We start from the raw sequence: 27,407 nt of genomic DNA on the forward strand, positions 1-27,407 counted from the left end.
AGAAAGAAAGACAGGATGGATATCCATCTATTAACTGCGATCATTTCCACTTGGTAGAATGACAACTGACTTCAGCACGTTTGAACTTGTCTGCGTTTCCGCAATGCACAGTTACTGCTTTGGTCCTGTCCCCCACCTCCCCAGTCTTGCTGACAGGTGGGCGGGTTCAATATGACTTGAGATGTTAAGAAATGACAATAGCTTCTCAAGGACCCTGCATTTTTAATACTTGGGTCTCCTAGGGGCCAGGAGCTTTTGCATCGGCTCTGGGATCTCACCCGTTAGAAGCTGCCAGAAAGAAGCCGCGGACCTTGCGAGGGCCCCGGAAGAATGCCTCCTTAGTGGGGGTCTCTGAGTTCAGCCCAGGGCGACCCTGTTTCTTCCCTGCCTCGGGAAGCACCTGTGTCCATCGTCTCTTGAAACAGAAACACCTGGGCTTGCCCCAGCCTCAATTTGGGGACAGCCCCCCGAACGACAACAAAAGAAAGCACAGGACTCACCTGCTGCCTGCTGGTCTCCCGCTCCTGCCCGCACTCAGCCTCAGGAGAAGGACCCCAATGGCCAGCGGGGGGTGGGATGCGATACTAGAGGAGGTCGGCTGCCCCTTCCTCCCTCCTCCCGGGTCACCGTCTGTTACACTCCCCCAAACCCACCTCCTCCAGTTCGCGCTGCCTGCCTCCCTCCACTTCTGTGAGCTGTTCCCTGAAATCGCCTTTTCCCTTCTTGTCTTGCAGCCCGCCCAAACCGACCGTGTTCATCTCCGGTGTGATCGCCCGGGTAAGAGCCTTTCCGCCAAGCCCTCGGTGCGCTGTGGGACTCCTCCTGTCTTTGTTAGACCCCATTCGTTCATCTGTCGGGGCCCAGAGGCCCCTGGTCCAGAGGCTGTGTCGTGTCCGTGGAGCGCTTCCACGGCGAGCACTGTGTGGCGAGCACTGCCAGCAGGGCTCACACAGAGGAGCCGGAGCTGCCTGCCCCCCGCCTTCCTCGTGCTCCCCCTTCTCTTTCGACTCAACCAGGGTCGGCTGCTCCCCAGCGAAACAAGACTTAATAAGGATCGAAATAAGAGTTAGCTGTTGTGACACATGAAAATGACATGAAATTCACATCCTGGTGTCCGTGGATGCGGTTTTAGCCATGGATGCGGTTTTAGCCGTGGATGCGGTTTTAGCCGTGGATGCGGTTTTAGCCGCATGCGGCCACACCCATTCATGCGTGTCTACACTGCTTTCCTGCTACAGTGGCAGCTGAGCCACGAAGCCCGAAATATTTACTGTCTGGCCCGTTACCACAAATGTCTGCCACCCCCAGACTAAACTCACGGGGGTTTTGCTGCACCCTTTACTTTTCAAGAGCCCCACTTCTGGTGAAACCCAACTTTTAAAAAAAAATGTGTTTTAATGTTTATTTTTTGAGAGAGAGAGAGAGTGTGTGTGAGCAGTGGAGGGGCAGAGAGAGACAGACAGAATCCGAAGCAGGCTGCAGGCTCTGGGCCGTCAGCACAGAGCCCGACGCGGGGCTCGAACCCCCGAACCGCGAGATGGAGACCTGGGCCGAAGTCGGGTGCTTAACCGACTGAGCCACCCAAGTGCCCCCCCAACATTTTCCTTTAATGACCCAGCAGCACACTCTCCTTTGAGGGAGGGCACAGCAGTGCCAACCACAGCCCTGTGGCTCACAGCACATCCAAGCCCTTAGCACGTGAGGACTTAAGAAAATGCTCTTGCTGGACACAGCTCACCACGGAGCCCCAGGACCCCGGGGGCACACAGGTGGCTCCTCAAATACACAAAAGAAAATTAAATGCTGACACAAGGCCAGAGTCACCCGTGGTGACAGCTCAGCCCCTGCACATCAGGGCTCCAGCCTGCTTGCCGTGGTCTGGGCCCCAGCCACCATCACACATGCACTGTTGTCTCAAGAAGGCATTTCCTCCCCGACAAACAGCCGGGTGCCTTCTGTGAGACTCAGCAGGTTGGATCTGGCTTCATCTCACGGCTTTCAGCCCTGCCCTGGCTGTGTCTCCTTCCCAACAAGTGCCCTGACTCGGCCATGGCAGCAGATCAGAATTAGGACACTGGATTTGGTTCTGTTTTGTCCCTGGATGTAGAGGTCACAGTTCTCGCAGAAGAAAGCCACCCAATACCGGCTTAGTCCTGAGCGACTCGTATGGAGACCTGAGCTCATGGCAAGGGGGGCAGACAGCATTATCACCCTCTGGGTGCCCCCCTCAGCACCCCAGACAGCTTCAGGACCCCCACGGTCCCAGGAGACAGCCTTCTACCTGCCAGCAGTTTCCCCAGCCCACTGCCCACCCTACGGGGAAGCCAGAGGACGTGGGGTCGGGGGCTTTGGTCTTGCGTTACCCCGCTGTTCGGTGTTGGTGAGCTGGTGCATTCTGTCTCCCGACAGGGCGACAAAGACTTCCCGCCGGCGGCCGCCCAGGTGGCTCACCAGAAGCCCCACGCCTCCATGGACAAGCACCCCTCCCCGAGAACCCAGCACATCCAGCAGCCTCGCAAGTGAACGGCGAGGCCCCAGCGCCCCCACCAGCAGTGCCTCGATATCCCGACCTTTGGTATTTCCCCGGCAGAGACAATTGGCGTTTTCTTCAACCCGCTGCTCCCCTGGGAAATCTAAGACAAAGTGAAGCGCCCCCGTCCTTTGCCTTAAATTTCCGTGTCTGACACTAGAAAGGATCTGACCCCAAACCTCATTTGCAGGGAGTCCTGGTTGATGTCGTTTGAGGGTCAGCGTGCCCCTGTACGTGCCTTTAGCAGAACTTGCCGAGACCTAAGTGAAGTGTTCAAAGCCCAGCTTTACTTGTACGTCAGCGGTCGTCGAGGGCGCAGATTTGGGAGGACGAGATTAAGGCTGGAGGGAAAGTGGACCATTTCATGCTTTTTAGTAACAGGACAACGCGTCTTAACACCTAGGGGACGCATTTCAGAATGACAGGGGCACGTTTCAGAAAGGCAGGGCAAGGCAGGCTTTTGAGAGTGGCACCAGCGTTACTGAATTCTCCTTCCCGTGTGACAGGGGGTCCCTGTAGGGGGACACCAGGTACTCCTGGGAAAAGCCAAAGAGAAGCTCCCGTCTTTGAAATGGCTTTTGAATCCCAGGAGCCACCTTCTGGAGAAGGAGACCGTAGACAGTCTGTGCAAAGGGAACAGCTCCAGAATGAGATCTCCGTGTGCGTCCCAAACCCGGCACGGCCCCGATCCAGACCGCCTCCAGCGGGGCAATCAGGCAAACCTGCGTTTCTCGTAATCCCCTCTAGAGCCGCTTTTGAGTTCTAGAAGTGACCACCGACCGGGGGAGGAGTAGACGTAAAGCTGGTTCTGGAACACCAAAGCAAGAGCGTTGTGGAAAGAGCAGATGAAACTCTGCCTAGAAGAAGGTAGAAACACCGTGTTCCACGTGAGCTAGAAAACACCCATCAATCCCACTGCCCTGAGTTTCTTCTGCCCGCGTGCGGTTTGCCGGGCCCGTTCACCTGCGCGAGCCGGACGGTCCTACTCTTGCAGCGTGTCCTTCCTGCCCGGAGTGGCCCTGGACGGCTCTTGGGCTCACGGCGGTCGAGTGCTTTATTGTTCCGAAAAGCCAAAGGGCCGGTCCACTCGGATGCTGTGCCGTCCGGGCCCTGACCGGCCACCGCCGACGGCCGTGTTTGCCGGAGGCCAGCGCCGCCGGCCGCCCGATGTCCTTACCAAAGCCGCACCTGCCAGCTGGGCACCGTGACCTCATCAGACCCGCCCCTCGCCCTTCCCCGAGGGGGGAGCCCAGCGCTGCTTCACCTTCTAAAGGCAGGTTTGCTTTCTCTGCTCGCTGATTTGCTGAGGGCCAGCGAATAACCCTCAAGGTGCCCTGTCATCACATCTAGTATTTCTTAGCCGCGGAGATGTTGGTATCATGGGGCTTGCAGGGCTGCAGACTAGGGGGGGGAGGGCGTTGGGGGGGGGAGCTGGCTGGTGGGGGGCATATGTCGCAGAGCACAGTGAGTAAGCAGCCACCTCCCAGGGCTGGGTCAGGCCTGGGCGGACCATTGTACCATCTGCTACAGAAATTAAGACGCATCCTTTTCCTTGATACTTTTTAGTTTTGCGGCCCCAGGGTGCCGAGCTGTTTCCCAAGGTGCATTTTTTTCTCGTGTACTTTTAGCTACTTCTGGCATGTAGCCCTGGGCTCTAAATCATTAAACGCAAAATATTTTCCTCAATGAGTTCAATTGTTAACCTCAAGATTATTAACGATTGCAATAAAAGTCCCGCATTTCTTCTCATGGTTTGTTTTTTCTTATATTTCAGAGATTTTTTTTTCTTTTACGTTTTACAGGGGTTCCCCGACGCTTTCACTAGAATCAGGCACATGCCCACATTATGGATACTTTCACAGATTGTTGCCCAGACACAAAGTCGAACCTCTGGACAGCTGACACCTTGAGTCTCATCAACTACTTTAGAATGTCTGAAAATGGGAAAGCTTAATGCAGCTGATTAAAACATATTACTTGAGCCCAGCAGCTGGCCCTATGCTAGGGAGGCCCTTCAGGACAGACTTAAGAAGGAATTAGTAGTAAGCCCAGGGGTGGCTGTGAGCAGCTTTTGGTGAAAAAGACATTCACCTTTCTCCAAAGGTCTCCGGGAACCCTGTGCGGAGGAGGAGAGCACAACTGTTAGACCCTGGGATTGAACTGGGAGGGTCCCCTGAAGTTTCCCCACCCGGGGCCTCCTCCTCCCTCAGGTGAGGACCTGAGTGTCAGGCATCTGACAGGCCAGAGTTGGCATCTCCCAACCAGCCTGGCCTTTCCTTAGCCCTCGTGTCTCCTCTGGAGCTGCTGTTTGCATTAGCACATTCGTCTTAAGAGGCTGGGAACAAAATGAGGGTCTCACGTATTTAGCGTCACCGGGCAGGGAGTCGGGCTCTGTAAAACGCTGGTGGACAGAAATGCAAAACACACAACCAACATGGAACAGAATTGTCCCAAGGCCTTTATTATTAACATCATTGTGACCTACATTTTCCCCACATCATTGCCTAACAAAGTACCACAAACTGGCTGGCTTGAAGCGATGGAAATCTATTATTCCATGGTTCTGGAGTCTAGAAGCTTGAAATCGAGATGTCAGCCCAGCCTTGCTCCCTGGGAAGGCCCTGGGTGATGCTCTTTCCCTTTCTGATGGCTGCTGGCATTCCTTGGCGTGCGTTGCTGGTTCAGCATAAATCCAATCTCTGTCCCCGTCGTCACATGGTCACCTTTTCTGTGTGCATCTGTGTCCACATTTCCTTCTTCTGAGGACACCATCATTGAACAATGTCCTTAGACACTTGAACCACTGAATGGTTCCCCCTAATCAGTATGACCTCATGGAAAGGAATTTGATCTGCAAGACCCTATTTCCAAATAAGGCCGTGTTCACAGATGCTGGGGGGTAGGACTTGAAAATAGCTTTTGGGGAATCACAGTTCAACCCAGAGCATCAACCATGTGCTGAAAAGCCAAGAAACCTCCCTCCCGGCTCACACTGTTTGACTATTTTGTAAATCGCTTTTTTGAATAAACTTAGCTGTAAGAATGCTTTACCTGCTGCAGATTACTAGCCAGGGAGCAGTCAAAGCCCGTCTGCAGGTGGCAGGGGAGAGGCGTGGGTGTGGTTGGTGCCTCCAGCCGCAGGAGGCTGTCTGTCCCCTGGTCCCGGCTTGTGAGGCTGCAGCTGTCTCTGCCCATGTCCTCAGTCCAGAGCCACATGCTTCCAGATCCCACATCTTCTTCCCTATAAGAGTTTTCCATCGGTGGTGGCTGTCCCATTTCACAGACAGGAAGACTGAAGCCCAGTGCCCAGTGGCAAAAGCCACTGTCAGCAAACATTTGTCGAAGGGAAATATACAAATGGCCACCAAGCACATGAAAAGATGCTGGGGATCATCGGTCACCAGGGAAACGCAAATCAAAATCACAGTGAGGGACCACCTCGCACCCACTAGGAAGGCTAAAATCAACAAAGTCAAAGGACAGCAGGTGTTGGCAAGGATGTGGAGAAATCAGAACCCTCGTGCAGCGCTATCGGGAATGTGAAATGGTTGCAGCCACGGAGAGAAATGGGAACATACATCCACACAAATGTGTGTACACAAACACTCATTAGCGGCATGATTCTTTTCTTTTAATGTTTATTTTTGAGAAAGAGAGAGAATCCCAAGCAGACTCCAAGCTGTCAGCACAGAGCCCCACGTGGGGCTTGAACTCACGAACCGTGAGATCGTGACCTGAGCCGAAGTTGGACGCTTAACTGACTGAGCCCCCCAGGCGCCCCTAGTGGCATTGTTCTTAATAGTCAAAAGGTGCAAACAACCTCGATGTCCATCGACTGAAGATAAACAAAACGTAGTATACCTGTACAACGGAATATTTGGTCATAAAAAGGTTAAAGGCAGACGAACCTTGAAAACCAGGGGCGCCCGGGTGGCTCAGTCAGTTCAGCATCCAACTTCGGCTCAGGTCACGGTCTCACGGTTCGTGAGTTCGAGCCCCACATCGTGCTCCCTGCTGTCAGCACAGAACCCACTTTGGATCTTTGGATCTTCTGTTCCCCTCTGCCCTTCCCCTGCCTGTGCTTTCTCTCTCTCTCTGTCTCTTTCTCTCTCTCTCAAAAAATAAACTTTAAAAAATGAAAAGAAAAACGTTATGCTCAGTGAAAGATGCCAGGCACAGAAGACCATGTATTATGGGGGTTCCGTTCATAGGAAAGGCCCAGACTAGAGAATATCTAGAGACAATGGCTCTTGGGCTGGTGGGGGCAGGGAGGACAGGGAGGTGGGTGAGAGCCAAAGGGAACAGGGTTTCTTCCTGAGGCGATGAAAATACTCAAAAGTCAACTGAGAAGATGCTTGCACACGTCTGTGAATATGCCAAACCAGAATTGTGCGCTTTACTTTAAGCCTATTTACTTATTTTGAGAGAGACAGACAGCGTGAGTGGGGGAGGGGCAGAGAGAGAGGGAAACAGAAAATCCCCAACAGGCTCCACATTGTCAGCAAAGAGCCCGACGCGGGGCTCAAACCCACGAAACTGTGAGATCACGACCTTGGTTTGATGAGCCGAAACCAAGAGTTGGACGCTTAACCAACTAAGCCACCCGGGCGCCCCTCGAATTGTGCACTTTTTTCAATGGACAGATTGTTGGCGTGGGAAGTGTATCTTGATAATGACTTTTTTTTAAGTCCGTGTTAACAAGTGGCAGAGCTGAGCCTGGACTCCAGATCCTTCTGACCCCAGGGCCACGGCCTCCTCAGCATCGGGCCCCCCACTCTGCGGTGCTCGCTGGACCGAGGAACAGAAATCTCACGCAGAAAGGGAGCTGCCAAGACAGGACCACAGGCGTGGCTGGATGCCGAGGGCACGAGGAGGGGACCGTGCGGCCGTCAGGGGCCTGGACTGCATGGTGGGGCAGGTGCCATCCTGGAGAAGAGGTGAGGGGAGCGGCAGACCGTGTGGGGCCTCCGCGCAGAGCTGCTGAGCAGGGCTTCGACAAGGAGGGGCCGAGGCGTGTGGTGGTGCTAGGGTGGGGGTGACAGTGGGGCCTGGGGACGGAGACAGTGGGCACGGGCTGCTGGGGACACAATGGAGATGTGAGCCCAAGGTGCCAGGCAGGCAGAGAGAGGCAAGCTGTGTATGCAGAGAAAGGGGTTTTGCAATTTTGCAAGAATACGAAAAAATCATTGATACTGGTACATCTATGGTCATATTAGATACCAGTTTCATTAGATAGCTGGTTAATACCAGTTTCAAAAGAACAGAGCCCCCAACATGGGCAGACGGTGCTGGCAGGGCGTGGAGGTTTTGGATAGCAGGGACAGAAGACTGCAGAAAAGGAGGGCCGGATCAGTGCCAATCCAGGCGGTGTCTGGGATTAGAGAGGGGGCCAGAGAGCCTCGGTTAATGATCAGCACAGCAGGGAGGGGTAGAGCCTTAGGACCCTGAGGACCCCCTAGGACAGATGTGACCCAGAGGTCAAGGAAGCTTGCATTGGCCCCTAGCTCCTGCCTGCTGTGCACGGTGCTCTGTTTGGGCTCATGTCTCCCTAGTACAAAGCTCAGCCCCTTGCCTGGTTTCAGCAAGAAATCCCCCTGTGACTTTCACAAGTGTTATTGGGTTGATTCAAGACACAAGAGGTTATGGGGGGCACCCACGGAGCCAGAGTCCTGCGCTCTCCCCTGGTGTAGAGAAGCAGACCCTGCCCGCCCCCCACCCCATTTCTGGGCCCTTCTGGATCACCTGCGAGGCCCTGGCCTGGTCTGGGGAGATCAGCTCCCCACTCTCAACACATCCCCTCCTGTGCCAGTCCCTCTCTGGGTCCAGGGAGGAAGACAGGGGCCATATTACACCCTGTCCCGTCCTCAGGTGCATGCCGGTGACACCAATGCCCATCCACTCAGGGGCCCGCCTCGACTCCACTCTTCAAACCACGGTCCGCCCCTGATGGAGCTGTGCCGGCCGTCATCGGAGCCCAGAGCAAGTGTGGGCCCTCTGAGGTCATGTGCCACTCTCCACTCCGTACCTGAGCAGTTCACTTTTCTTCTCTGGGCCTCGGCTTTATCACTGCCAAAGGAAACCTTCCTGAACTTCCCAGATGAGGCTGTGTGCGTGTGACAGGGGTGAGCACTCAGTCGATCTTAACTTATCATCACTATCACGATGGCTGTTATTTAGGACGCAAGACTAGAGACACCATGAGACTCTGCCCGGTTAAAGCAAACACCACTAAGAGGCCGAAGAAACAGGGCGAAGGCGGTGGGGCCCTGCTGTAGGCCTCTCGAGAACCCCATGCTCTATGACCCCCCAATGCCGACTCAGGGGTGCACGAGCACATGCCCAACCCGAACAACACTCTCCCCATCCTTGATCCGGGTTCTTTCACAAGCCAGGCACGGGCACAGGGAGCCAGTGCGCACTGGGAGCCAAGCTTCAGGGTGCGGCAGGCCCGTGGCGGGAACAAAAGCAGCCGGAAACAGCGGAAACGACTGGAGACAGTGGAACGACCACCGGCAAAGTGGAGGGCGCTGCCCGGCCCGGGCAGATACCGCCTTCAGGCACCCCAAGAAAGGGCAGGGCTGGAGGGAGGACCTGGAAGGGGACGAAAGAGATCGCCAGACCCAGCAGGTTTTTAATTAATGAATTAGTTCGAAAACATCTGCCTCCTGCCTCAGCGGCCGGCGGTGCCCTTCTGCTGTTCTCCAGCTTTTTCGAACGTCACAGCTGCCATGCTGGTTACATGCTTCTTTCTACAAACCCCAAAGTAAACTTTTTTTTTCCCCCAAGACTTTGTATCCTGCTGGCCTCTGCAGTATACAGAACAAAAGCAAAACCAAACCAAAAAATCCCAGGCATTTCATAACCGTCCCAGGAGGCGTCTACGGCCATATGCTCCTGAAGTCGAGAGGGGGTGAGTGGGTGGTGGTGGTGAGCTGTGAAACTCCGAGGACTTGAAATTTCCTCAATAGTTGTATTAGCTAGAATTCTCCAGAGAAACAGAACAGGAGACGATGGTAGATGACCATAGATATAGATGATAGATGGATAGGTAGAAGATGATAGATAGATACATAGATAGATAGATAGATGATAGATAGATAGATGATAGGTAATAGATAGATAGATACATAGATGATAGATAGATACATAGATGATAGATAGATGATAGGTAATAGATGATAGATAGATAGATACATAGATAGATACATAGATAGAAGATGATAGATGATAGATAGATAGATAGATAGATAGATGATAGATAGATAGATAGTAGATAGATAGTAGATGATAGATAGATGATAGGTAATAGATAGATAGATGATAGATAGAAGATGATAGATAGATAGATAGATAGATAGATGATAGATAGATAGATAGAATAGCCAGCCAGAGAAATAGATAAAGAGATTTGTTTTAAGGAATTGGCTCACATGATTACGGAGGCCGGCAAGTCCAAAATCTGCGGGGTAGGCCAGCAGGTGCGAGACCCAGAGAAGAGCCAGTGCAGTTCAAGTTCAAAGGCCATCTGCTGGCAGAATTCCTTCTTGCGGAGGGACGCCAGTCTTCCGTTGTTCTCAGGCCTTCCCACGACTGGATGAGGCCCACCCACATTGTGGAGGACACTCTGCTTCCCTCAAAGTCCACCGATTTCAACGTGAATCTCAACCAAAACCTCACAGAAACATCCAAAATAACGTTCGACCAAATATCTAGGCCCCGTGGCCCAGCCAAGAGGACAGACAAAAACGAACCATCCTGACTCTATGTAGTGAGAACACAGAATGTACTTGGATACTAACGAAGTCTTCATTATCTCTAGGGCTGTGGTCCTCACTCGGGGGTGGGGGGCATCTTACCCCCAGAGAACCTTCGGCAATGTCCCAGCCGGGGACTGGGGAGGAAGAGAGGGGCACTAGGGGTGACATCCAGCGAGTGGAGGCGGGGGGTGCAACCCAAACTCCTACAATGCACAGGGCAGCCCCGACCACAAAGAATCATCCAGACCAAAATGTCAACAATACCAAGGTTGAGAAACCTCAATGGTCCTGTTCTAGAAGTCCATGACTTCTCACAATGAAATTACATAATTAAAGGCAAATTTCCCTCATCCTGGACTCTTGAAAAAAAAAATATATGTGTTTCAGTGACAAGGGCATGCTTGGTACAGGCAGCTAAAGTAGCTGGAGCTTCTGTGTGCTTTTCCGTCCCTGGAGCAGAAAATAGCAAACCACCCTGATTCAGATCCGCTCCTGGATGCAATGGAAAATTTTAGATAAAGCAAGCCCTTTCCTTCAGGGAGCGCGCACAGCATGACGGCTGTTTTCTCAGTCACCGATACAAAGGACAGCAGAGATTAATGTCCCCCGTGGCTCCCTCGGCACACTCACCTAGAACAGGCAGGACAGACACACAGGCTTTTGGCTCAGCTACTTAAAGATTCTCATAAGAAGGTCTAGAAACCTCTTTCCAAATGACTGCAGCCTATTTTCCAAAATGGACCACGTACGGCTCAAGCTGATGAGCCTCGGAGTTCATACACACGGCAGAGGGGTGAAGGGTGAACTTGGAGACGGCATCTGTCTATGGAGCCAGCCTCGGAGCATGGTGTGGAGGGAAGGGAAAGCTGTGTAAGCGAAGCTCTCCTTCAGCTGGGACTTCGGCCACACCTTACGTCCCTGTCTCCTGGCAGAGTCCCCACCCTCCACACCCACCAGCAACCCTCCACAAGCCCTTGTCTCTGTCACGGAAGGACTAAGACCAGCTGTGACCTCGTGGGGAGGCGGCCGCTTCTGACCCACAACTCCATGCGTGCGATGCTGACATCCTTTCTACCCCTCAGATGTGAGGATGTCCAGTGAGTCGGTTCTACTCTTAAGCCGCGACATGCACAGCTGGATGACATCACAAAGTGGCTGGAAAACACGTTTCAGGGCGCCAGACGGAACAGGCATTTGCAAAAGTCACGTGCTTGACCACAAAAGTCTCCACCTTCGGTGCCAATGATGCCTCAGCCTCTGTACATCAGTTGATTAGAGACTTTCAGGTTCAGTCACTTCTAGAAACCCTATCTGCCAGGGTGACATCACTAACCGGGGAAGCCCTGTGTGAGTGCGGAAGTCATTCGGCACAAATGAGCAGCTTTTTCGGTTACGTTAAGACTCATCCTAATTCCAGTCCCTAGAATTACCCAACATCAGAGTTGGTGTCAGGCCAGAGCCAGAAAGGCAGCCCAAGGGTTTGTGGTCCCTGGATCTTCTGCACCTGCAACCTGGAAAGCAGAGCACGGTGGGTGAACACCCATCCTTGCCCGTAGGACCCATGCGAGAAACCCACATCCTGGCCAGCACCAGCTCTCAGACTCGTGTAGATTGGGCAGATTTTGGAGTAGAAAGGACCTGTGAACAAAAATCACAACCCAAACAAACCAACGGACCTAGGAAACCATGTCTGGAGTAATCCTAAGTCAGATTTCCTTAAAGCATAATCAGGAACCCCCCTCAGACGACATATAACGTCACGTCATATACCTCTAACGGCCCCGGGAGGATGCTAAGTGGGTTAAGATAACTAATAAAGCCCTTCATGTACTTATTGTGTGGGTTTCACAGATGAAGCTTTTTTCCTGCCTTAAAACAAATTTTTGTCAACTTAATAGGTTCTTGAACTATCCTCATAGAGCCCCTTAGCATCTTAAAAGGATCCCCCCCAAAAGTCATCCTAGGAAACACCACCACAACCAGAAGATTATTACCTCGGAGGCAGAAACCATCACAATGTCTAAGAAAGAGAACCAGCATCAGTCTGATAAACAAGTATTTTCCTCAAGGACAATTAGGTAATCTGAACGGAATGAGAAAATGATAACAGAGCACTTATTACTTGTGCTTTGTCTCAACTCTAGAGACTTAACCAGAGTTACACTGTTTCAGGAATCACAAAGGCATCCAAGGAGACCTGTTTCCCACCACTACCTCCACCACCGTTATCTTCACCATCACCTTCCTCCTCGCATCTACTGAGCACTTGCCATGTGCCAGGGACTCATGGCAACCTTACCTGGTAGACGCTGTCAGTGTTGATATTCCATAAGCACGGGGCGGTAGATAACCTGCTTCGCTCACACAGCTAGAAGCTGGCAAAGTGACATTGATCTGACACCAAGCTCTAGGCTGTTCACCACCCGTCTTTAATTTTTTTTTAACGTTTATTTATTCTTGAGAAAGAAAGAGACAGAGCGTCAGCGGGGGAGGGACAGAGAGGGGGGCGGGGACACAGAATCCGAAGCAGGCTCCAGGCTCCGAGCTGTCAGCACAGAGCCCGCAAGGGGGCTCGAACCCATAAACCATGAGATCGTGACCGGAGCTGAAGTCGGACGCTTAGCCGACCGAGCCACCTGGGCGCCCCTTCGTCACCGATCTTTGAAGAGCAGAACGCTCCACTGCCGTTTCCACATTGCATCCATCCCCTACCCTCTGACAACCCCGACCGTCGCCAGGCTCCTCTGTCTCCCCACAGAAGAGGGCAGACGTTGCTCTGCCAATGCACAGAAGCCATCCCAGGGGTGGTAGGCATCAGTAGTGGGAGGAACAACAGTGAGGTCCTCTGGTTGCCAAACATCTGGATCGGAGCCCGACAGGTGCTGGGTCCTGCTCCCAGGATGGGTAAACCTAGGAGAAATTTGGACCCCATTCCTCCTGAGCCGGAGAACGAAAGGGAGGAAATCGTGAAAGACTAAAGTCCAGCTTCCAAGTTCAAGACCCCGTCTCCTCCAGCGGTCAATGGGACCCCCCTATGGACATGCTGCGGGTCCTCATCTCCAGTGGGGCTGGGGCAGGGAGCTCGAAAGGAGAGCCGATGGGGAGAGCTGGTCTACAGTGGTGAGCATCCCCCAAAATCAGATGGACAAGAGGATGGGGCCACCCCCTGCTTGCCCCTTGGGAGTTGACCGAGAGCGGAAATACAAAGAAAAGCACTGACCTTTCCGCTTTGCTGCGGGGATGCCAGCTTCTCCCCAGGGCCCTTTCCCCCCTCTTCCTGGGAATGGAGCCCATTATAGACGTACGGGCAACGAGCCCATTTCTAATAGCTCCGTTTTGCAACCTGACAGTTACACGTGGCGCAGGACAGAGTTCTGGTGGATGTGATACAAGTGGGGGGTGTCTTAAGGGAGTTGGATCATCCAGAAGATTTGCGTGTTGTTGCCCCTCACCTCTTTCTCCTATGTGGAAAACAGGTATGATGGCTTGTGCTCCAGCAGCCACTTTGGATTATGAGGCAACCAAGGGAACGGACGCTGTTGCCAAGGGTGACGGAGCAGAAAGACAGAAAGAGCCTGGATCCCTATGACAATGGAACGACCATGCCAGCCCCAACCTGCCTCTAGACTTCGCTTAGAGAAAAACAAACACTCGAGTGTTTAAGCCACTATTTTTTGGCTACAACAGCAAAGTTCAGAGCACACACTGAGTATATCTCAGCGCCTCCACTCACTAGTCCTGAGACCTTGGATAGGTTTCTTGACCTCTCCTTATCTCAGTTTCCCCATATGTAAAATGAGGCTAATTAGACCTTCTATTCCAGGGTTTTTGGGCGCCTGGCCCACAGTAGCATAGTAAGCTTTGACAGTGATATGCATCGTAATGACGATGACGGTCATTGATACTAGTGACACCGACGACGATCATTCTTGAGTTTTCTCACACGTGCAGCTGAACCTAATCCTGTTTGATACAAATGCTCACCGTGGCCGAGCGGGAGTGCGTTTTCCCCGGAACAAAGGAGGAGACATCATTCCTTAACCTCCATCAGCAGCTGCACCAGGAAACCATGAGGTCAGAAAACCAGAGGCCAGTTCCCGGGAAGGAGCTCCCTGGGGCAGTCATGGCAAAAGCCTGGTAAGTGACTCGTCCAGCCCACTCCCAGGCTCATGTTTGCCGGGTCGGCATACAAGCAGGACGCAATAGACAGAATATCAAGGTTGCGTGAGGGAAGGAAGGGGGCGAGACCATCCGGAGACGACGGGGCAGGGATGAGGTTCCCGTGGGAGCACATCCGAACTGGGGAGAGTGGGTAAGGTTGTCCGGGATGACGCTCGATGAGGCCGGCCCCCCTTCCCCTCTCCGACACCTACAGTAAGACCACCAGCCAGGCTCCTCGTGTGCGCTCCTGTCCTGATTTCCTGAAGCATCCTGTGTCCATAAGTCCTTCAGGAAAGCAGCATAATTTCTACCTGCTTATAGCAGAGAGAAGAGAAGCTCACAGTTATTAAACACCTTGTTGGCTGTGTTCTCCGGTTCTCAGGGCAGGGGCAGACTCCACCGTCCTGTGGATGCCAGCACGGGCCAGAGCCAGGACCGCTGGGTGCTGACGTGCGGACCTGGGACTGAGAGCAGGGGCCCGCTTCTCTCTCTGCCTGCTTTTCTAATCCCAGGTGGCTGGATGGTCGGAGGGCAGGTTGGCAGCAACCGTCCACCCCGGGGGGCACCCCCTGCTCCCAGAAGGCCCGAGGATGGGCCTGTTAGCGGGGCTCCCCTGCAGGCTCTGGGGACAAATGATGCACTTCTCGGGGAGGGGGACCACCCTCCTACCCCCTTCCTCCTTCCTTCTCACGGTGGTTGGAAGGATCTTGACCCAGATGGCCGGGGATGCTGCTCCTGGCCCTGAGGATACCGCAGCAGCTGAGCCGAGCACAGATCGGGGCCGACTACCCACAGTTGGCGGTGCGGCCCTGAGATCGAGGAGCTGGGACCCCTCTCCAGCCGCTTGGAAACCATGCACCATCCAAGGCAGCTCACCACTGCAGGGACTCACACAGGGCCTGGGGCTGAAGAGCTGTGGCCGGATTCTCTCTCTCCTAATGGAGCTTGTTAGGACGCAGAAGGCCTTTCAAACGTGCCTGACCGCATCCCCGCCGCAGGCCATGATTGCACTGGCCTACCTTCCGCTGGGATTCGCAAGGGTTCTCCAGAGGCATTCCCGGTCACCTGGGGGCCATGGAGGCAGAGAAGTGAGGGCCAACCCCTGAGGACAGTCTGTCCAGGCAACAGGCCGGGCGTGCAGACTTCCTTCAGAGATTCGCTCTTCTTTACGGAAATGACTAGCGCGGCCGGGCTCACAACGAGAACGTGTAGTGAAGCCGGGACTGGACCCGTCTGTCCGTCTCCAAAGACCTTGCCCCGCACCGCCTAGAATCTGCATATCGTCACTCCGTTTCATTAAGCAAGCCAAGCATCTTCTTCCCCGTCTGCTCCTCTGGGAGAAAAGCCAGGCGGGATCCAGTAAAGCTGGGTGTTTTCCACAGCGCGGTTACCGCTGAGCCGATCTCACTGGTTTCCATTTTCACTGAACACGGTCCTTGTCGGATGCCAGTCTCATCAACGCGGCCTCATCAGCCAGATCCCCAGAGGCGATACCACTACCCCCTGGGAAGCGGCTGCTGGCAGGTCAGATTTTTGACCGTTGGGCAGACGAGATGAGGAGGCTGGTGGCTCCCCGAGGTGTGCGTGGGACCGCCCCCAACTTCTGCTCACCGCCCCCCCCCGGGAACACAGCCCCGGCCCTGTGAATGACCTCTGGAGAGGACACGGAGAGCAGCTCAGAGGGCAGCACAGCCCCGACGGGGAAGAGCCCGGAATGACTCCGGGATGGGGGCCCCAGCTCAGCCCTCAAGGCTGCCCCAGGGCCAGGCACAGAGAGGGAAGCGAGGCCTTCTCTTTCCTCCTGCCTCTGTGGGATGCAGGGGTTCTGTCTGGGGGACCCCAAGTGCCCTTGGTGCAGGCGCCGGCTGCGGCCGGCCATCCTTCCAGCGTCAGGATGGAAAGGTCCAGTAGGTCACGGATGTGGCCTCCGTGAAGTCAAGGACCTTTCAGAGCCGGGGGAAGTGAGCAGACGTATGTGGGAGACGGTGGGGGGAGGGCAGGGTGGAGAGCTCCACTCACCCGCCTGGGAGTCTGGTCTCAAGTTAGAAAGCAGATGTCGCTGGGACTGTCCCCGGGCTTGAGTCTGGAGGACGGCGGAGAAAGGAAGGAGACAACTTTTTACTGGCTGCCAGTTCCGTGTCCACCCTGATAAAGAGCTCGGTACAATTTGTGCCGTTTAATTAAATCTTCCTGAAAACCCTACAAACCAGGAAGATCCCCACTTCAAAAACGAGGACGCGGAAGCACGAGGCAGGCTCCTTGCCCGGAGCCCTGCAGCCAGAAGGGCGTAGGGTGGACCCAGGGTCCACGCGCTCCTGGGTCCACTGTGCCGCCGCCCAAGGGACAGAGCGGAACTCTGCTCGTGGCCTCGGTCCCGAGTCAGGAGGCCAGAGTCCAGCTCGCCACTCCACAGATACTCCTGGGGCAGCTGCCATGGGCCAAGTCCTGTTCCAGATGCTGTGAGATGGCACTCAACCCCAAAGACGTGGCCTCTACACTCATGGCTTCTCGCCTTCAGGGGTCGAGCGAGGAGAAGGGGCTGGTGACACTAGTGGCCAGCAAGGTGGGAGAGAGCTGGACAGCGAGTGTCGGGAAGGGGTCCCTCAGTGTGCAGAGTTTAGGGGGACGGGATTCCCAGGCTCCTTTGCCCAGGGAGGGAAGAACTTTGCAACCTTTCCCGCTACAAGCTAACTTCCCCCCCACCTGACAATCTGGAACCCCCCTGTCTCTCTGGCGGCCCAGAGAGAGCCCCCCGGCTCCCGGGGTCCAGCTTCTTCTCACCTAGGCTCTCGACGCCGACAAATTTCCTTTTTCTTTTTTTCAGTAAGAGCTAGAGAAAAGTTGAAATCATATCCCTGCGATTGAATTTCTTGGTGTTGTTGTGTAAATACCGCTCTTAAAATATCAAGGCAGGTTAGAGTCTGATTTACACATTTCGTTCATTTATTTATTTATTTGCCAGGAAAATGTATTAACATTTTGTAGGTTTTTGTTTGTTTGTTTGCTTGTTTTTTTTAAGTGAGACCAAGAATGAGCTCGGGCAGGATAACAGGTCTTGAGGTGGGCGGTGCTGGGTGGCGGCCGCCCACGGCTGTGACCTCGCCAACCCTGATGTGGGGGGGGGGGAGGTGGTGACCCCTGGGATCGGGAGCTGCTGGCCAGCTCACCAAGGACCTGAGCCATCTGCACATCGAACTTTGTTTTGCCAGCAGACCGGGGGCTTTCAGGCCACCCACCTGTCCCCGCCCCCCCCCCCCCCCCCGGCTGCAAACCAGCTAACACATCACCAAGGGAGAGGGCAGGAGCGACCCTGGGGAGCCAGCAACCCCTCCTGGTGAAGGGGAACCGGGGCTACAGGCAGGTGGCCGTCCTGACATCCTCGGGGGATGACGTACTTGACCACACGACTGCCCCGTGTGGAGACGCTGCTCCGGAAGCCAGCGGACGGGGGAGGGCACCCCGGGGTGCACCCTCCCGAGGCCTGTCCCACTGCACCCTTAGCCTCAGTGGGCGGGGACCTGGGGCTTCACCGTCTCCCAGCAGATTCAATCAGGAAAACAGGGGGGGCAAGACCACCCCCCTCACTTTTCACGCCCCGGTTTTCACTGTGCTAAAGGACTATCCCTCGTACATATTCCTATTTACTAATATTTCTACCCAACACATACACACCTCATTTGTGTTTACACAAACGACAAATACAAATAGTCTCCAATCACCGTCGTGGCCTGGACAGTTTTATTTAAAATGTGACTTCCCAGTTAGGTCCTTCCTTAATAATTATGATTTTCGGGGAGTAGAATTATGATCTTTTAATGTGTCAGACTTCAGACTTCCTAAAGACAGGGCTGAATTTTCCAAATAAATAGGAGTTGTTTTCGGTCTCATCGAAAACAACCCAGGGGCACCTGGCTGGCTCAGTCAGTGGAGTGTGAGAGTCTTGAGCTTGGAGTCAGGAGTTTGAGCCCCATGTTGGGGGTAGAGATTACTCTTAAAAAAATAAAATTTGAGGCACCTGGGTGACTCAGTCGGTTAAGCGTTGGACTTTGCCTCGGGTTGTGATCTTGTGGTTTGTGGGTTTGAACCCCACATCGGGCTCCGTGCAGACAGCTCAGAGCCTGGAACCTGCTTCACGTTCTGTCTCCTTCTCCGTCTGCCCCTCCCCTCCTCGTGCTCTGTCTCTGTCTCTCTCTCTCAAAAATAAACATTAAAAAAAATTGGGGGGATGGTGGCACGTGAGTGGCTCAGTCGGTTAAACGGCCAACTTCGGCTCAGGTCATGATCTCACGGTTCGTAAGTTCGAGCTCGCATCAGGCTCTGTGCTGACAGCTCAGAGCCTGGAACCTGCTTCGGATTGTCTCCCTCTCTCTGCCCCTCCCCTGCATGTGCTCTGTCTCTCAAATATAAAAAATAAAACATAAAAAAAAATTTCTTTTAAAGAACATGGTCAAAAGACACATCAAAAGAGGCTCTCCCTCGCCCATAATTGGGGAAACGAAAATTAAAATGAGATACAACTTTGTAACCATCAGACTGCAAACATCGGAAAGTCTGATGACCAGCCGGTGTTGCTGCGGGAGGGGCACAGCCTCTCTCGTCCACTGCGGGTGGGCCAATCCCCTCCCTCGCTCTCTCGGGAATCTTTGGAAAGGACAACACAGCCGTGCCTACCGAAATTTACATCGGCCTTCCCTTCGATCCGGCAAATCCCGTCTACGCGCCTGTTCCGGAGAAACATTCACTTGTGCACACAGGTCAGGTCAAGGCTCCTCACTACTTGCGTATGGTAGGAGCCGACACCACCGCAATGAGCCGGGACCGGGAAATGGTTAAGTGAGCCACGGCACACCTGTGTCCAACAATTCTGGGTGCCACCGACCGACACGAGCGAAGGGGCCAAGTGCACTCTCCCCAAAACACGAGAAAGCAGCTGTACGTGCTACAGGAACTCCTCTGGATGACACAGGAAGGGGAGAAAACATTTAAAATATACTTCTAGGGGGCGCCCAGCCGGCTCAGTCAGAAGACCATGCGACTCTTGATCTCAGGCTTGCGAGTTCAAGCCCCACGTGGGGTGTAGAGATTACTTACATAAAACCTACAATTTTTTCATTTAAAAAAAAATATTTTAATGTTTATTTATTTTTGAAGGAGAGAGAGAGTGTGAGTGGGAGAGGGGCAGAGAGAGAGAGGGAGAGGCACACAGAATCCGAAGGAGGCTCCAGGCTCTGAGCTGTCAGCACAGAGCCCGACGCGGGGCTCGAACCCACAAACCGCGAGATCATGACCTGAGCTGAAGTCGGACGCTTAACCGACTGAGCCACCCAGGCGCCCCATCCTAAAAATTTTTTAAATACATATATATATATATATATATATATATATATATATATATATTTCTAGAAGGATGCCTAAGTAATTCATCTGAGGGACTGCCCCGAGGGAGGGTCAGGGACTTTTCATCTGAGACCCTTTCACGGCATTTGGTTCATTTTTTCTGTGTTTGTACATTCCTTTTTTAGCCATTAAAAGAAAATCAAATTAGTTTTAGAGTTTTTAAAAAGCTTTTCAAGGACATGCTTTAAAAAAAAAAAAAAAGCATGCTTTAAATAAAGAAACCAAAGAACAACATTTACATTGTATCAGCTAGGAAAAAGAATACACAGAAAAACAAAACCTGGGGCGCCTGGGGGACTCAGTCAATTAAGCCTCGGATTCCTGATTTCAGCTCAGGTCATGACCTTGGAGTTCCAGGGATCAAGACCCTTGAGATTCTCTCTCTCCCCCTCTCTCTCTGCCCCTCCCCCGCTCGTGCTCCCTCCCTCTCTCAAAATAAATAAACCTAAAATAAAAACCGTATTTTTGTTTTGACACATGTATGTAGATACATGGACAGACGACTGAAGGGTGCCCACCTCCTAGTGCGTGGGCTGCAGTGATGCTATTTTAACATAAGTGAAAATATTCTTGGATAAACCATTAATTTAAAAATCTTACCATTGAAAAAGTAAAAGTAAAGCGTGTTCAGGTAAAAGTGTGTCAGAAAAAGAAAGTGCACATCTATCCCGATCAAAAGAAGTGACATGAAAAACATGTGACGTATTTAATTGTCTCATTTCCTACACACGTCAAATATCACACCCCTGTACAGTTTATTTCACAAGCGTTTTTTAATCCTGTAGCCACAATCCCCCCGTATTTTTACATTACTTTTGTTTAACCTTTTTAAATATTAGATACAGAATTTGTTAGAAGGTGACAGGGAACAGACACATTCTTTATGCTGAATAATGTATCATATTTAACGTAAAGATTATTAACGTTTTCGATACCAAGAATTGGACGCTGCTGGGAGTCACATTTATTTGTAGGTCCCAAAATAGCCCTGAGGTCTAAATAGGAAAATATCTTTTATAAACCGTAACAAAACTCACCTTCAAAATAAAAAGCTATGAAATGTACCCAATGCTATCCCCGGTCAACATTTTCAAAACAGCCATTTTCAGAAATGACAATGGAAATAACTTTACATTCAGAAAACAGAGCTTATCCCAAGATGACAGAACTTGAAATCTGGTACCCCGTGCAGAAGTCTGTTCGATTCTCAGACTGCCATAAAGTTGCCATTATTAAACACACATCCTCAGACACCCAAAACATGACAAGGCAGGACAATGATTTCAATGAAGAGAATTCCAAGGAAACCTTTTTCTGTTCAACTGACCAGGGGTGTATCATTCAAATTCCTGAGGACGCCCCCACAGGCTCGGAGAGCTGCTGGTAACATTTCCAGGTTTACAGCTTTTTTTTCTTTTTTGGTTTTCATCCAGTCGTCCATAATTGTGCAGTTCCAAACCAGCTTCTAGAACTTCTGCTCAAGAGCTGGTGTTAATAAAGTGCTTCAAAGCAAGCTCCCAAAACATTATATGGCGTCAGGTCAACACAGGTCACTGCCCTACCAGCTTCATTTTTGTGTCTCACCTACATCTCCTCTAAAAACAATATAAAGCTGTAATACTATGAAGAATCGACGCCTCTCAAAACCCAAGTTGTGTTAGCTTTGATTAGAGTACTTCATACTTGGGATTTGGGAAAATCCTAGTGCTTCCTCGAGGTAAGGTGCTGATTCTATGGGCTAACCTGGCACCAAATTCGAAGTTCAGTCCCCACCCTGTGGCCACAGCTGAAAGTCTGCTGGAGCTCCCCAAGCAGAGTCCTCTCTGGCTTTTGCTTCTCAAGGCAGAGGACACGCGTCAAAGGCAGAGAGATGTCCCCGATTCGGCGACTGGACCTTGTCCTACGTGAGGCGCCTGGCCCAACACTCCACTTCGAGAAGATCCGGGTTACGACATGCATCTGTGTTCCACGCCCCACTGGATGAAGTGTTTCCAGTAGGTCTTGGACCGTCCAACCCTCCTGAACACACACATCGATGAAGGTCACGCCTGACGCTCCCCGGGAGCCACCGCAGCCGTCACCTTTGCGAACACAGGACCTGCTCTTCCTTTAGTTGTTCATTTGTCTGTGCGCATGCACGTGCGTGTGGGCACACTCACACCTTATCACACACCGCGCACTCCGGCTCGGCCTGCAGCCGAGGGCCATCAGAGCGCTGCAGGGACCGTGCCTCTCTCAGAAGTCTTGTTTCAGGCTGGGACACAATGCAGAAATTGTGCGCACGGCACGGGCATTCAACCGAGTCGCTCGAAAACCAGTTAAATCAATTCGGGTAGTGGTGAAGTTTTGTGTTTCGTGTTTTTCTGTTTGTCTCGGGTTTTTTCCCCCCAAAACCAGCCTCCAGAGGAATTTTTTTAGCCGCTCGTTTTCCACGTTAATGAAGAAACAAGTGAATTCGAGGCCACAGAAATGGGCAGCTGACTCAAGAGTTACACAGACGAAAGAAAGAAGTTCTAGACGCATCGAGGTGTCAAGCTGAGAAAACGGCCGTCAGCACTTTAGGGAGACCGGTTTTGTCCTAAGTTCTCTGTGGGTAACAGCAACCCCACGGTGAGGATTATTCGCCAGATTCCAGTTGCCATCATGAACGCGACCTCATCGTTCTGCACGGGCCGGTTGTGACGGACCTCCTGCCTTCCCTTCCCTGAAGGAGAGTGGTCCTCTAGGCCGTTGGCCTGGCTCAAGGGGGCTGGTGCGAGGCTGCCGTGGTGGGGAACGAGGACCCGGCACGCGGAGTACCCACAGACAGTGCAGAGCCCAGTCACCCACGTGGGCCGGAAAGGGCGCTGAGCAAATACCCGGGCAGCGTGTCAGAACTTCCCCAAATGCTGTGAGGAAGAACGAGTGCTTGTACTTGACCGCATGAAAGACGGCGACTTGGAGCTCACAGTAGGTCACGATGAGCCTCCACGCTGCGGGGCGGACAGGTGTTGTAGGAGACAGGAAAGGAGCAAGCAGCAACGTCCAGGGGAGCCTGGGGGAGGAGGAACCCCTGACTTCCATCAGAGCCTTCCCTAGAGCAAACAGGTAAATTAGGGAGAGACAGGCTCCTCTCTGACTGTAGTGTGGACGAGGGGGGAAAGGCAGTGCTCTTGCCAGAGGCTACAAGGGACGAATCGTGCCCCCTTCTGAGTCTTGGCTCATTAAGTTAACTCTCAGGGAGGCCTTTCTTCCTAACGTGGTACCCTGATTCTTCCCTGCGGAACACGGGCTTGGCATCCCTGTCAGGACGGGGTCCGGCCTCGCCTCGTGGGATTCTATCTCGCACACCAACTCCTGGTCTCCACGCAGACGCCGGGCCCCCGGAGACCCGCTCACCACTGACAGCGTGGAAGGAAGTGGGCAGAGGCGTCTGGAACCGCCTCTCCGCGCATGCAGGCCTCACGTCCCAGCGGACATCATGAATCTCTGTCCCCTGCAGAATGAGCCTGGTGTCTCGGGAGGACCCGACGCTGAGACAAGGAACCAGCTGCGATTTCCCACCTCCTGTTCCTGACGTGCTGCCGGGAGCCTGTTGGGAGAGGCTTCAGAGACAGTGACGAAGGTCCGTGATGCTATGGGCCGTGTGTCCCTAGTGTGGCCAAAGACGCGACAGCTTATGCCTCTTAACACTGAGGCCATTCCAGACGGACTTCCCTCGGCTTTCCAGATTTTCCCTCTGCCTCCCCAGTGGTGAGCGGCACACCGGGATGACCGTGGAACATGGATCCACATGAGCCAGGACAAGAAACTGTCATTCCCACGGCATGCACCCCGACAGCAGACACGGAGGAACCAGTTCTAGAGGTAAAAGTGACGAATGGCCCGTCTCTGTTATCCCAGCCACCGCTGCTTACATACAGGCTGAATCTGTTTTAAATACAAGGGTTCACATCCACAAGAGGTAACTGAGAGGTGCCGAGGTGACCGCACATCTACCCCCAAAGCCGTTTCAGCTGCCAAAGTCCCGGGTCTCCAATAACCAGAAAATCTCAACAGAGGGAGCCTCTGGACAGCTCCCTGGAAAACAGCAGCACTGATATCGTGTTAGAAATATTTCTTCTGTCTAGTGTGATCATAATTCACTCAAACGCTAAAAAGTATTAAAATATACTTCATCTTTTCCTCTAACTATATTTATATATAAATCCCTGAGAAGGTACCTGTCAACTTGAAATTCACTATTTACAGTTAATAAGCATCAGGGGTGCAAGCAGACACCGGGTCCTCCCTGCTCCGCACAGCAGGGTGGTGCTGTTATCATCTGTCAGGAGAGCAAACGAGGTCTCTTGCCCTTAAAAGGGCATAGCGGACCGGGCCAAAATCCTAAACCAACTGCAAAGAAGCTGGGGAAATCTGCAGTTCATTCACTGGGCAGGTGGAGGTCACTACATGATAATTCAGGAGGGACACCGCACTGCCTCTCACGATCGCCTTGCTTTTCTGCCCTTTTTAGACCTCAGAGTGGTGGTGCCACGGAGGATCAGGGCATTTAGCCAAAAGTAGAGAAGAAAACAGGCAAAGGAAGAGAGTAGGCAAAGGAGATGGCAGGGAACAAATGTGGGGACATGTGCAGAGCAGAAGGAGGTCACCGCCCATCAGTGCCCCTGCCCCCGACCTACAGCGGAAGCCAGGTGACAAAGAGGGACCCTCAGCTAGAAAATGCAGCCAGCCATCCAAAGCAATGAAAATACATGAACGTGAAAGTTATCTCAAAGAATGCCGGACTGGACTGTCAGGGAGCTCAGGTGTGTTTCTCTTCACCTTGGGGACCAGTCCCCATCTCATCCGAGGGCACTTGGCCAATCCCGACTCACACACAAGGGTGGCCTGCAGCCCCCTAATATCAGTGATGCTGAAAGAAAGCATTAGCATCGCACCTTCTCCCATCAGTCTGGTGCTGCCCAACAGACTGTTGGTTGAGGTTTTTGGAGAGGTGAGTCTGAGACCCCAGATTGCTCAATGCCTGATGGTGCCGAGCATCACAGGAGGATAGGCAGAGGCCAGCGCCATCCCAGCCCACATCACGAGACAGGTGCACATCACGACACAGCCAGGGAGCAGCACGATCTGACATGTGAATCCAGGGTCGGTCTCTACTATTTTAAATCTATGGCTTCCAAGTAGGGTAATTTTTAAATAAAGTGCCGTCAGTAGTGCATATATATGACAGATACCCTGCAACCCAGATGGCCAGAGAGTCATTAGAATTTCTCAGTGCTTCCGAGATAAAAAGTATGGATGGAAACTCCCAGTGAGAGCTCAGAGCCCAGGGCAAATCGCATACATGCTCTGCCGAAGTCCCCATATCTTGGAAATTCTACAAAGTCAGCATGAGAATGAACTGAACATCACAGGGAGTCATCAAAGGAAAAATAAAAGTAATTCCACACCAGGGAATCTTTGGAACGGAGTCTGGAGGAGGGAGCGGCCCAGCCCACGCCAGGACAAGTTGCCTAAGATGAGTTTGTTTAATGTTTAGTCCTGATCCCTGTTCGCTAGCCCCTCTCCCCCTTTTCAGTGGTTTGTATCACTCTGGAGCCTTACTCTTTTGCATCTTTTTTACGTTTTAAGGATATCTGAATTCAATTTCTGTAAGAGTACATAGAACTTAACTTTGTATTTCTACTAAAAATTTATTACATTTGCCCCCATTTTATTAAGCAATAGGTTTTTCTCCTATCTATTTTTGAATATGTTAAAGGCTTTGCATCCAGTTTATCTGAAGTCCCTTGCTTAAAATGTTTAGTTCTAGCAATAAATACATGCTTCTCTATGCAGGGTTTTGTACTTCGACAACAGGTTTTTCTTCATTATTATTACTGTATAAATAAGAGCTTTAAAAATAAGATACAAGGAACTCTGATCCCCCTGTCTCACTTCATCATTTTGCTGTAAAAGTAAATGCCTCCATCAAATAGAAACAAATATTCAGCATCGCTTAATCAAATCAATAAGAACGTAGGAAGCTCATGCACACCTACGATGAGAAGGAAAGGCAAAGACTAGAGCAAACATCAAGGAAAGGGGAGGCTTCCGCAAATTCTGTATGAAATCATAGAGATATCACAAATAATTATTGCTAGAAACAGTATTTTAAACAAAAGGTCTTCGGGCAAATGTATTCATGACGTCTTAAATACAAAGACCAGTAAAAGGCAAATTTGATCATGATTAAAATACAAAATTATTCCGAAAAGGCCCTTTGATACATTGGTCTTAAAAATTTCTCAAGTGAGGTTCTAAAGGTAGGCTTTTTGGCAAATTGCCCGCTAGGTGTACCGACTGCTAAGGGAACTGGTTTTAGGCTAATCTTCTTGTGCCCTGCCCAATTCACTCTCGGGTGCTGCCTGAATAAATATGGAGCGCGTTCTGGGCCCCCCGGGAGGGCCTGTCTGCAGGGGATGTGCGGCGACGTGCGGGGCTGTGCAGCGCGGGGGAAGGGGCGCGGGCGGGGGGGCGGAGGGGCCCATCCTTCCCGGCGCCGAGCCCCGCCGCCTCCTCCCCCCGCCGCACACGCTTCCAGGCAGCCGACCCCTCACGTCCTTTTCCTCCAGGACGGCGCCCGCCTTTCCTTCTGCGCGGCCGCCGCCCGCTGCCTCTCCGCCTCTTCCGCCTTCCTCTTTTCCTCCTTGGCCTCCTTGTACCTCCACTTGGGGAGCTGCAGGTGGGCGCTGTCCTTGGTGCTGCCCTTGGCGGCCGCCCGCTCCGGGTGGAAGGTGGGCGCGGGCGCCTTGCTGATGCGCACCCTGGGGATGACCACGCCGGGCCGCACGCTGGTCCTCCTCAGCAGCTGCAGGGGCAGGAGGCTGGCCCTCCGCGGGGCGCCTGGCAGCTGCGGAGACGGGAGGCTGGCTCTCGGGGCCCCCTCTCTGGAGACCCCCGCGGCCTGGGGGGTCCGGGATTGCCGCTCGGCGCCCTCTACCTGATCACTCTCCCGGGCGTGCGTGTCCGGGTTCCCCCGGGCCTCCAGGATTTCCTGCACCGCCAGCCGCCTTTTCCCCACACAGGGCGGGTTCTCGGGGCACACAGTCTGGCAGACGACGGCCACGGCGGGGCTGTAGAGGCTCGTGGTCATCCTGACCATATGGTCCAGGACGCCCCCATCCTCCAGGCCCTGGCGGGAGCGGGGCGTCAGCGTGGACCGCACAAACTCGGCGAGCCTCTGCAAGCAGTTTTTGGAGCCCGTGGGCTTCAGAACGGCCTCCGGGGGGAGCGGCATCTCTGGCTTGTACTTTTCCCCAAACTGCTCGGGGCTGGGTCGCTCCAGCAGCCTCTGGATGAGGCGGACGGCCTCCAACCGTCCCGTGTAAGCAGCCCACTCCTGGGAGGACATCCCACGGCGGGGGTCCCGGGCATGGACATCGGCCCCTGAAAGAAACCAAACGCAAACAGTAATGGGAGAATGCCTGGAGAACTTTCCCCGTCCAATGGCAGAAAGTGAAAGACAGTGAAATGGATCAAAGGCAAAATTTCCACAACCTAGTAACAGACTCCCTGGAACTGTGCCACCCGGATGGGCC

The 27,407-nt window shown here is 52.9% G+C and overlaps 2 protein-coding genes across 2 annotated transcripts in view; one reads left to right on the top strand and one right to left on the bottom strand.

Annotated features, from left to right (window-relative positions):
- LOC122228173 (death associated protein) overlaps positions 1-4,279 on the top strand; it is a 63,607-nt gene extending 59,328 nt beyond the window's left edge. Inside the window, exons 3-4 of the mRNA XM_042953108.1 lie at positions 735-777; positions 2,410-4,279. Of these exons, the coding sequence (XP_042809042.1) occupies positions 735-777; positions 2,410-2,523 (157 nt within the window). The 3' untranslated portion in view covers positions 2,524-4,279. The remainder of the gene's footprint in view (positions 1-734; positions 778-2,409) is intronic.
- A 16,258-nt stretch (positions 4,280-20,537) lies between these two features.
- Positions 20,538-27,407, bottom strand: part of ANKRD33B (ankyrin repeat domain 33B) — an 80,786-nt gene continuing 73,916 nt past the window's right edge. Inside the window, exon 4 of the mRNA XM_042953122.1 lies at positions 20,538-27,255. Coding sequence (XP_042809056.1) covers positions 26,423-27,255 — 833 coding nt within the window. The 3' untranslated portion in view covers positions 20,538-26,422. The remainder of the gene's footprint in view (positions 27,256-27,407) is intronic.

Source organism: Panthera leo, chromosome A1 (genome assembly GCF_018350215.1).
Source record: "Panthera leo isolate Ple1 chromosome A1, P.leo_Ple1_pat1.1, whole genome shotgun sequence".
Taxonomy (NCBI): Eukaryota; Metazoa; Chordata; class Mammalia; order Carnivora; family Felidae; genus Panthera; species Panthera leo.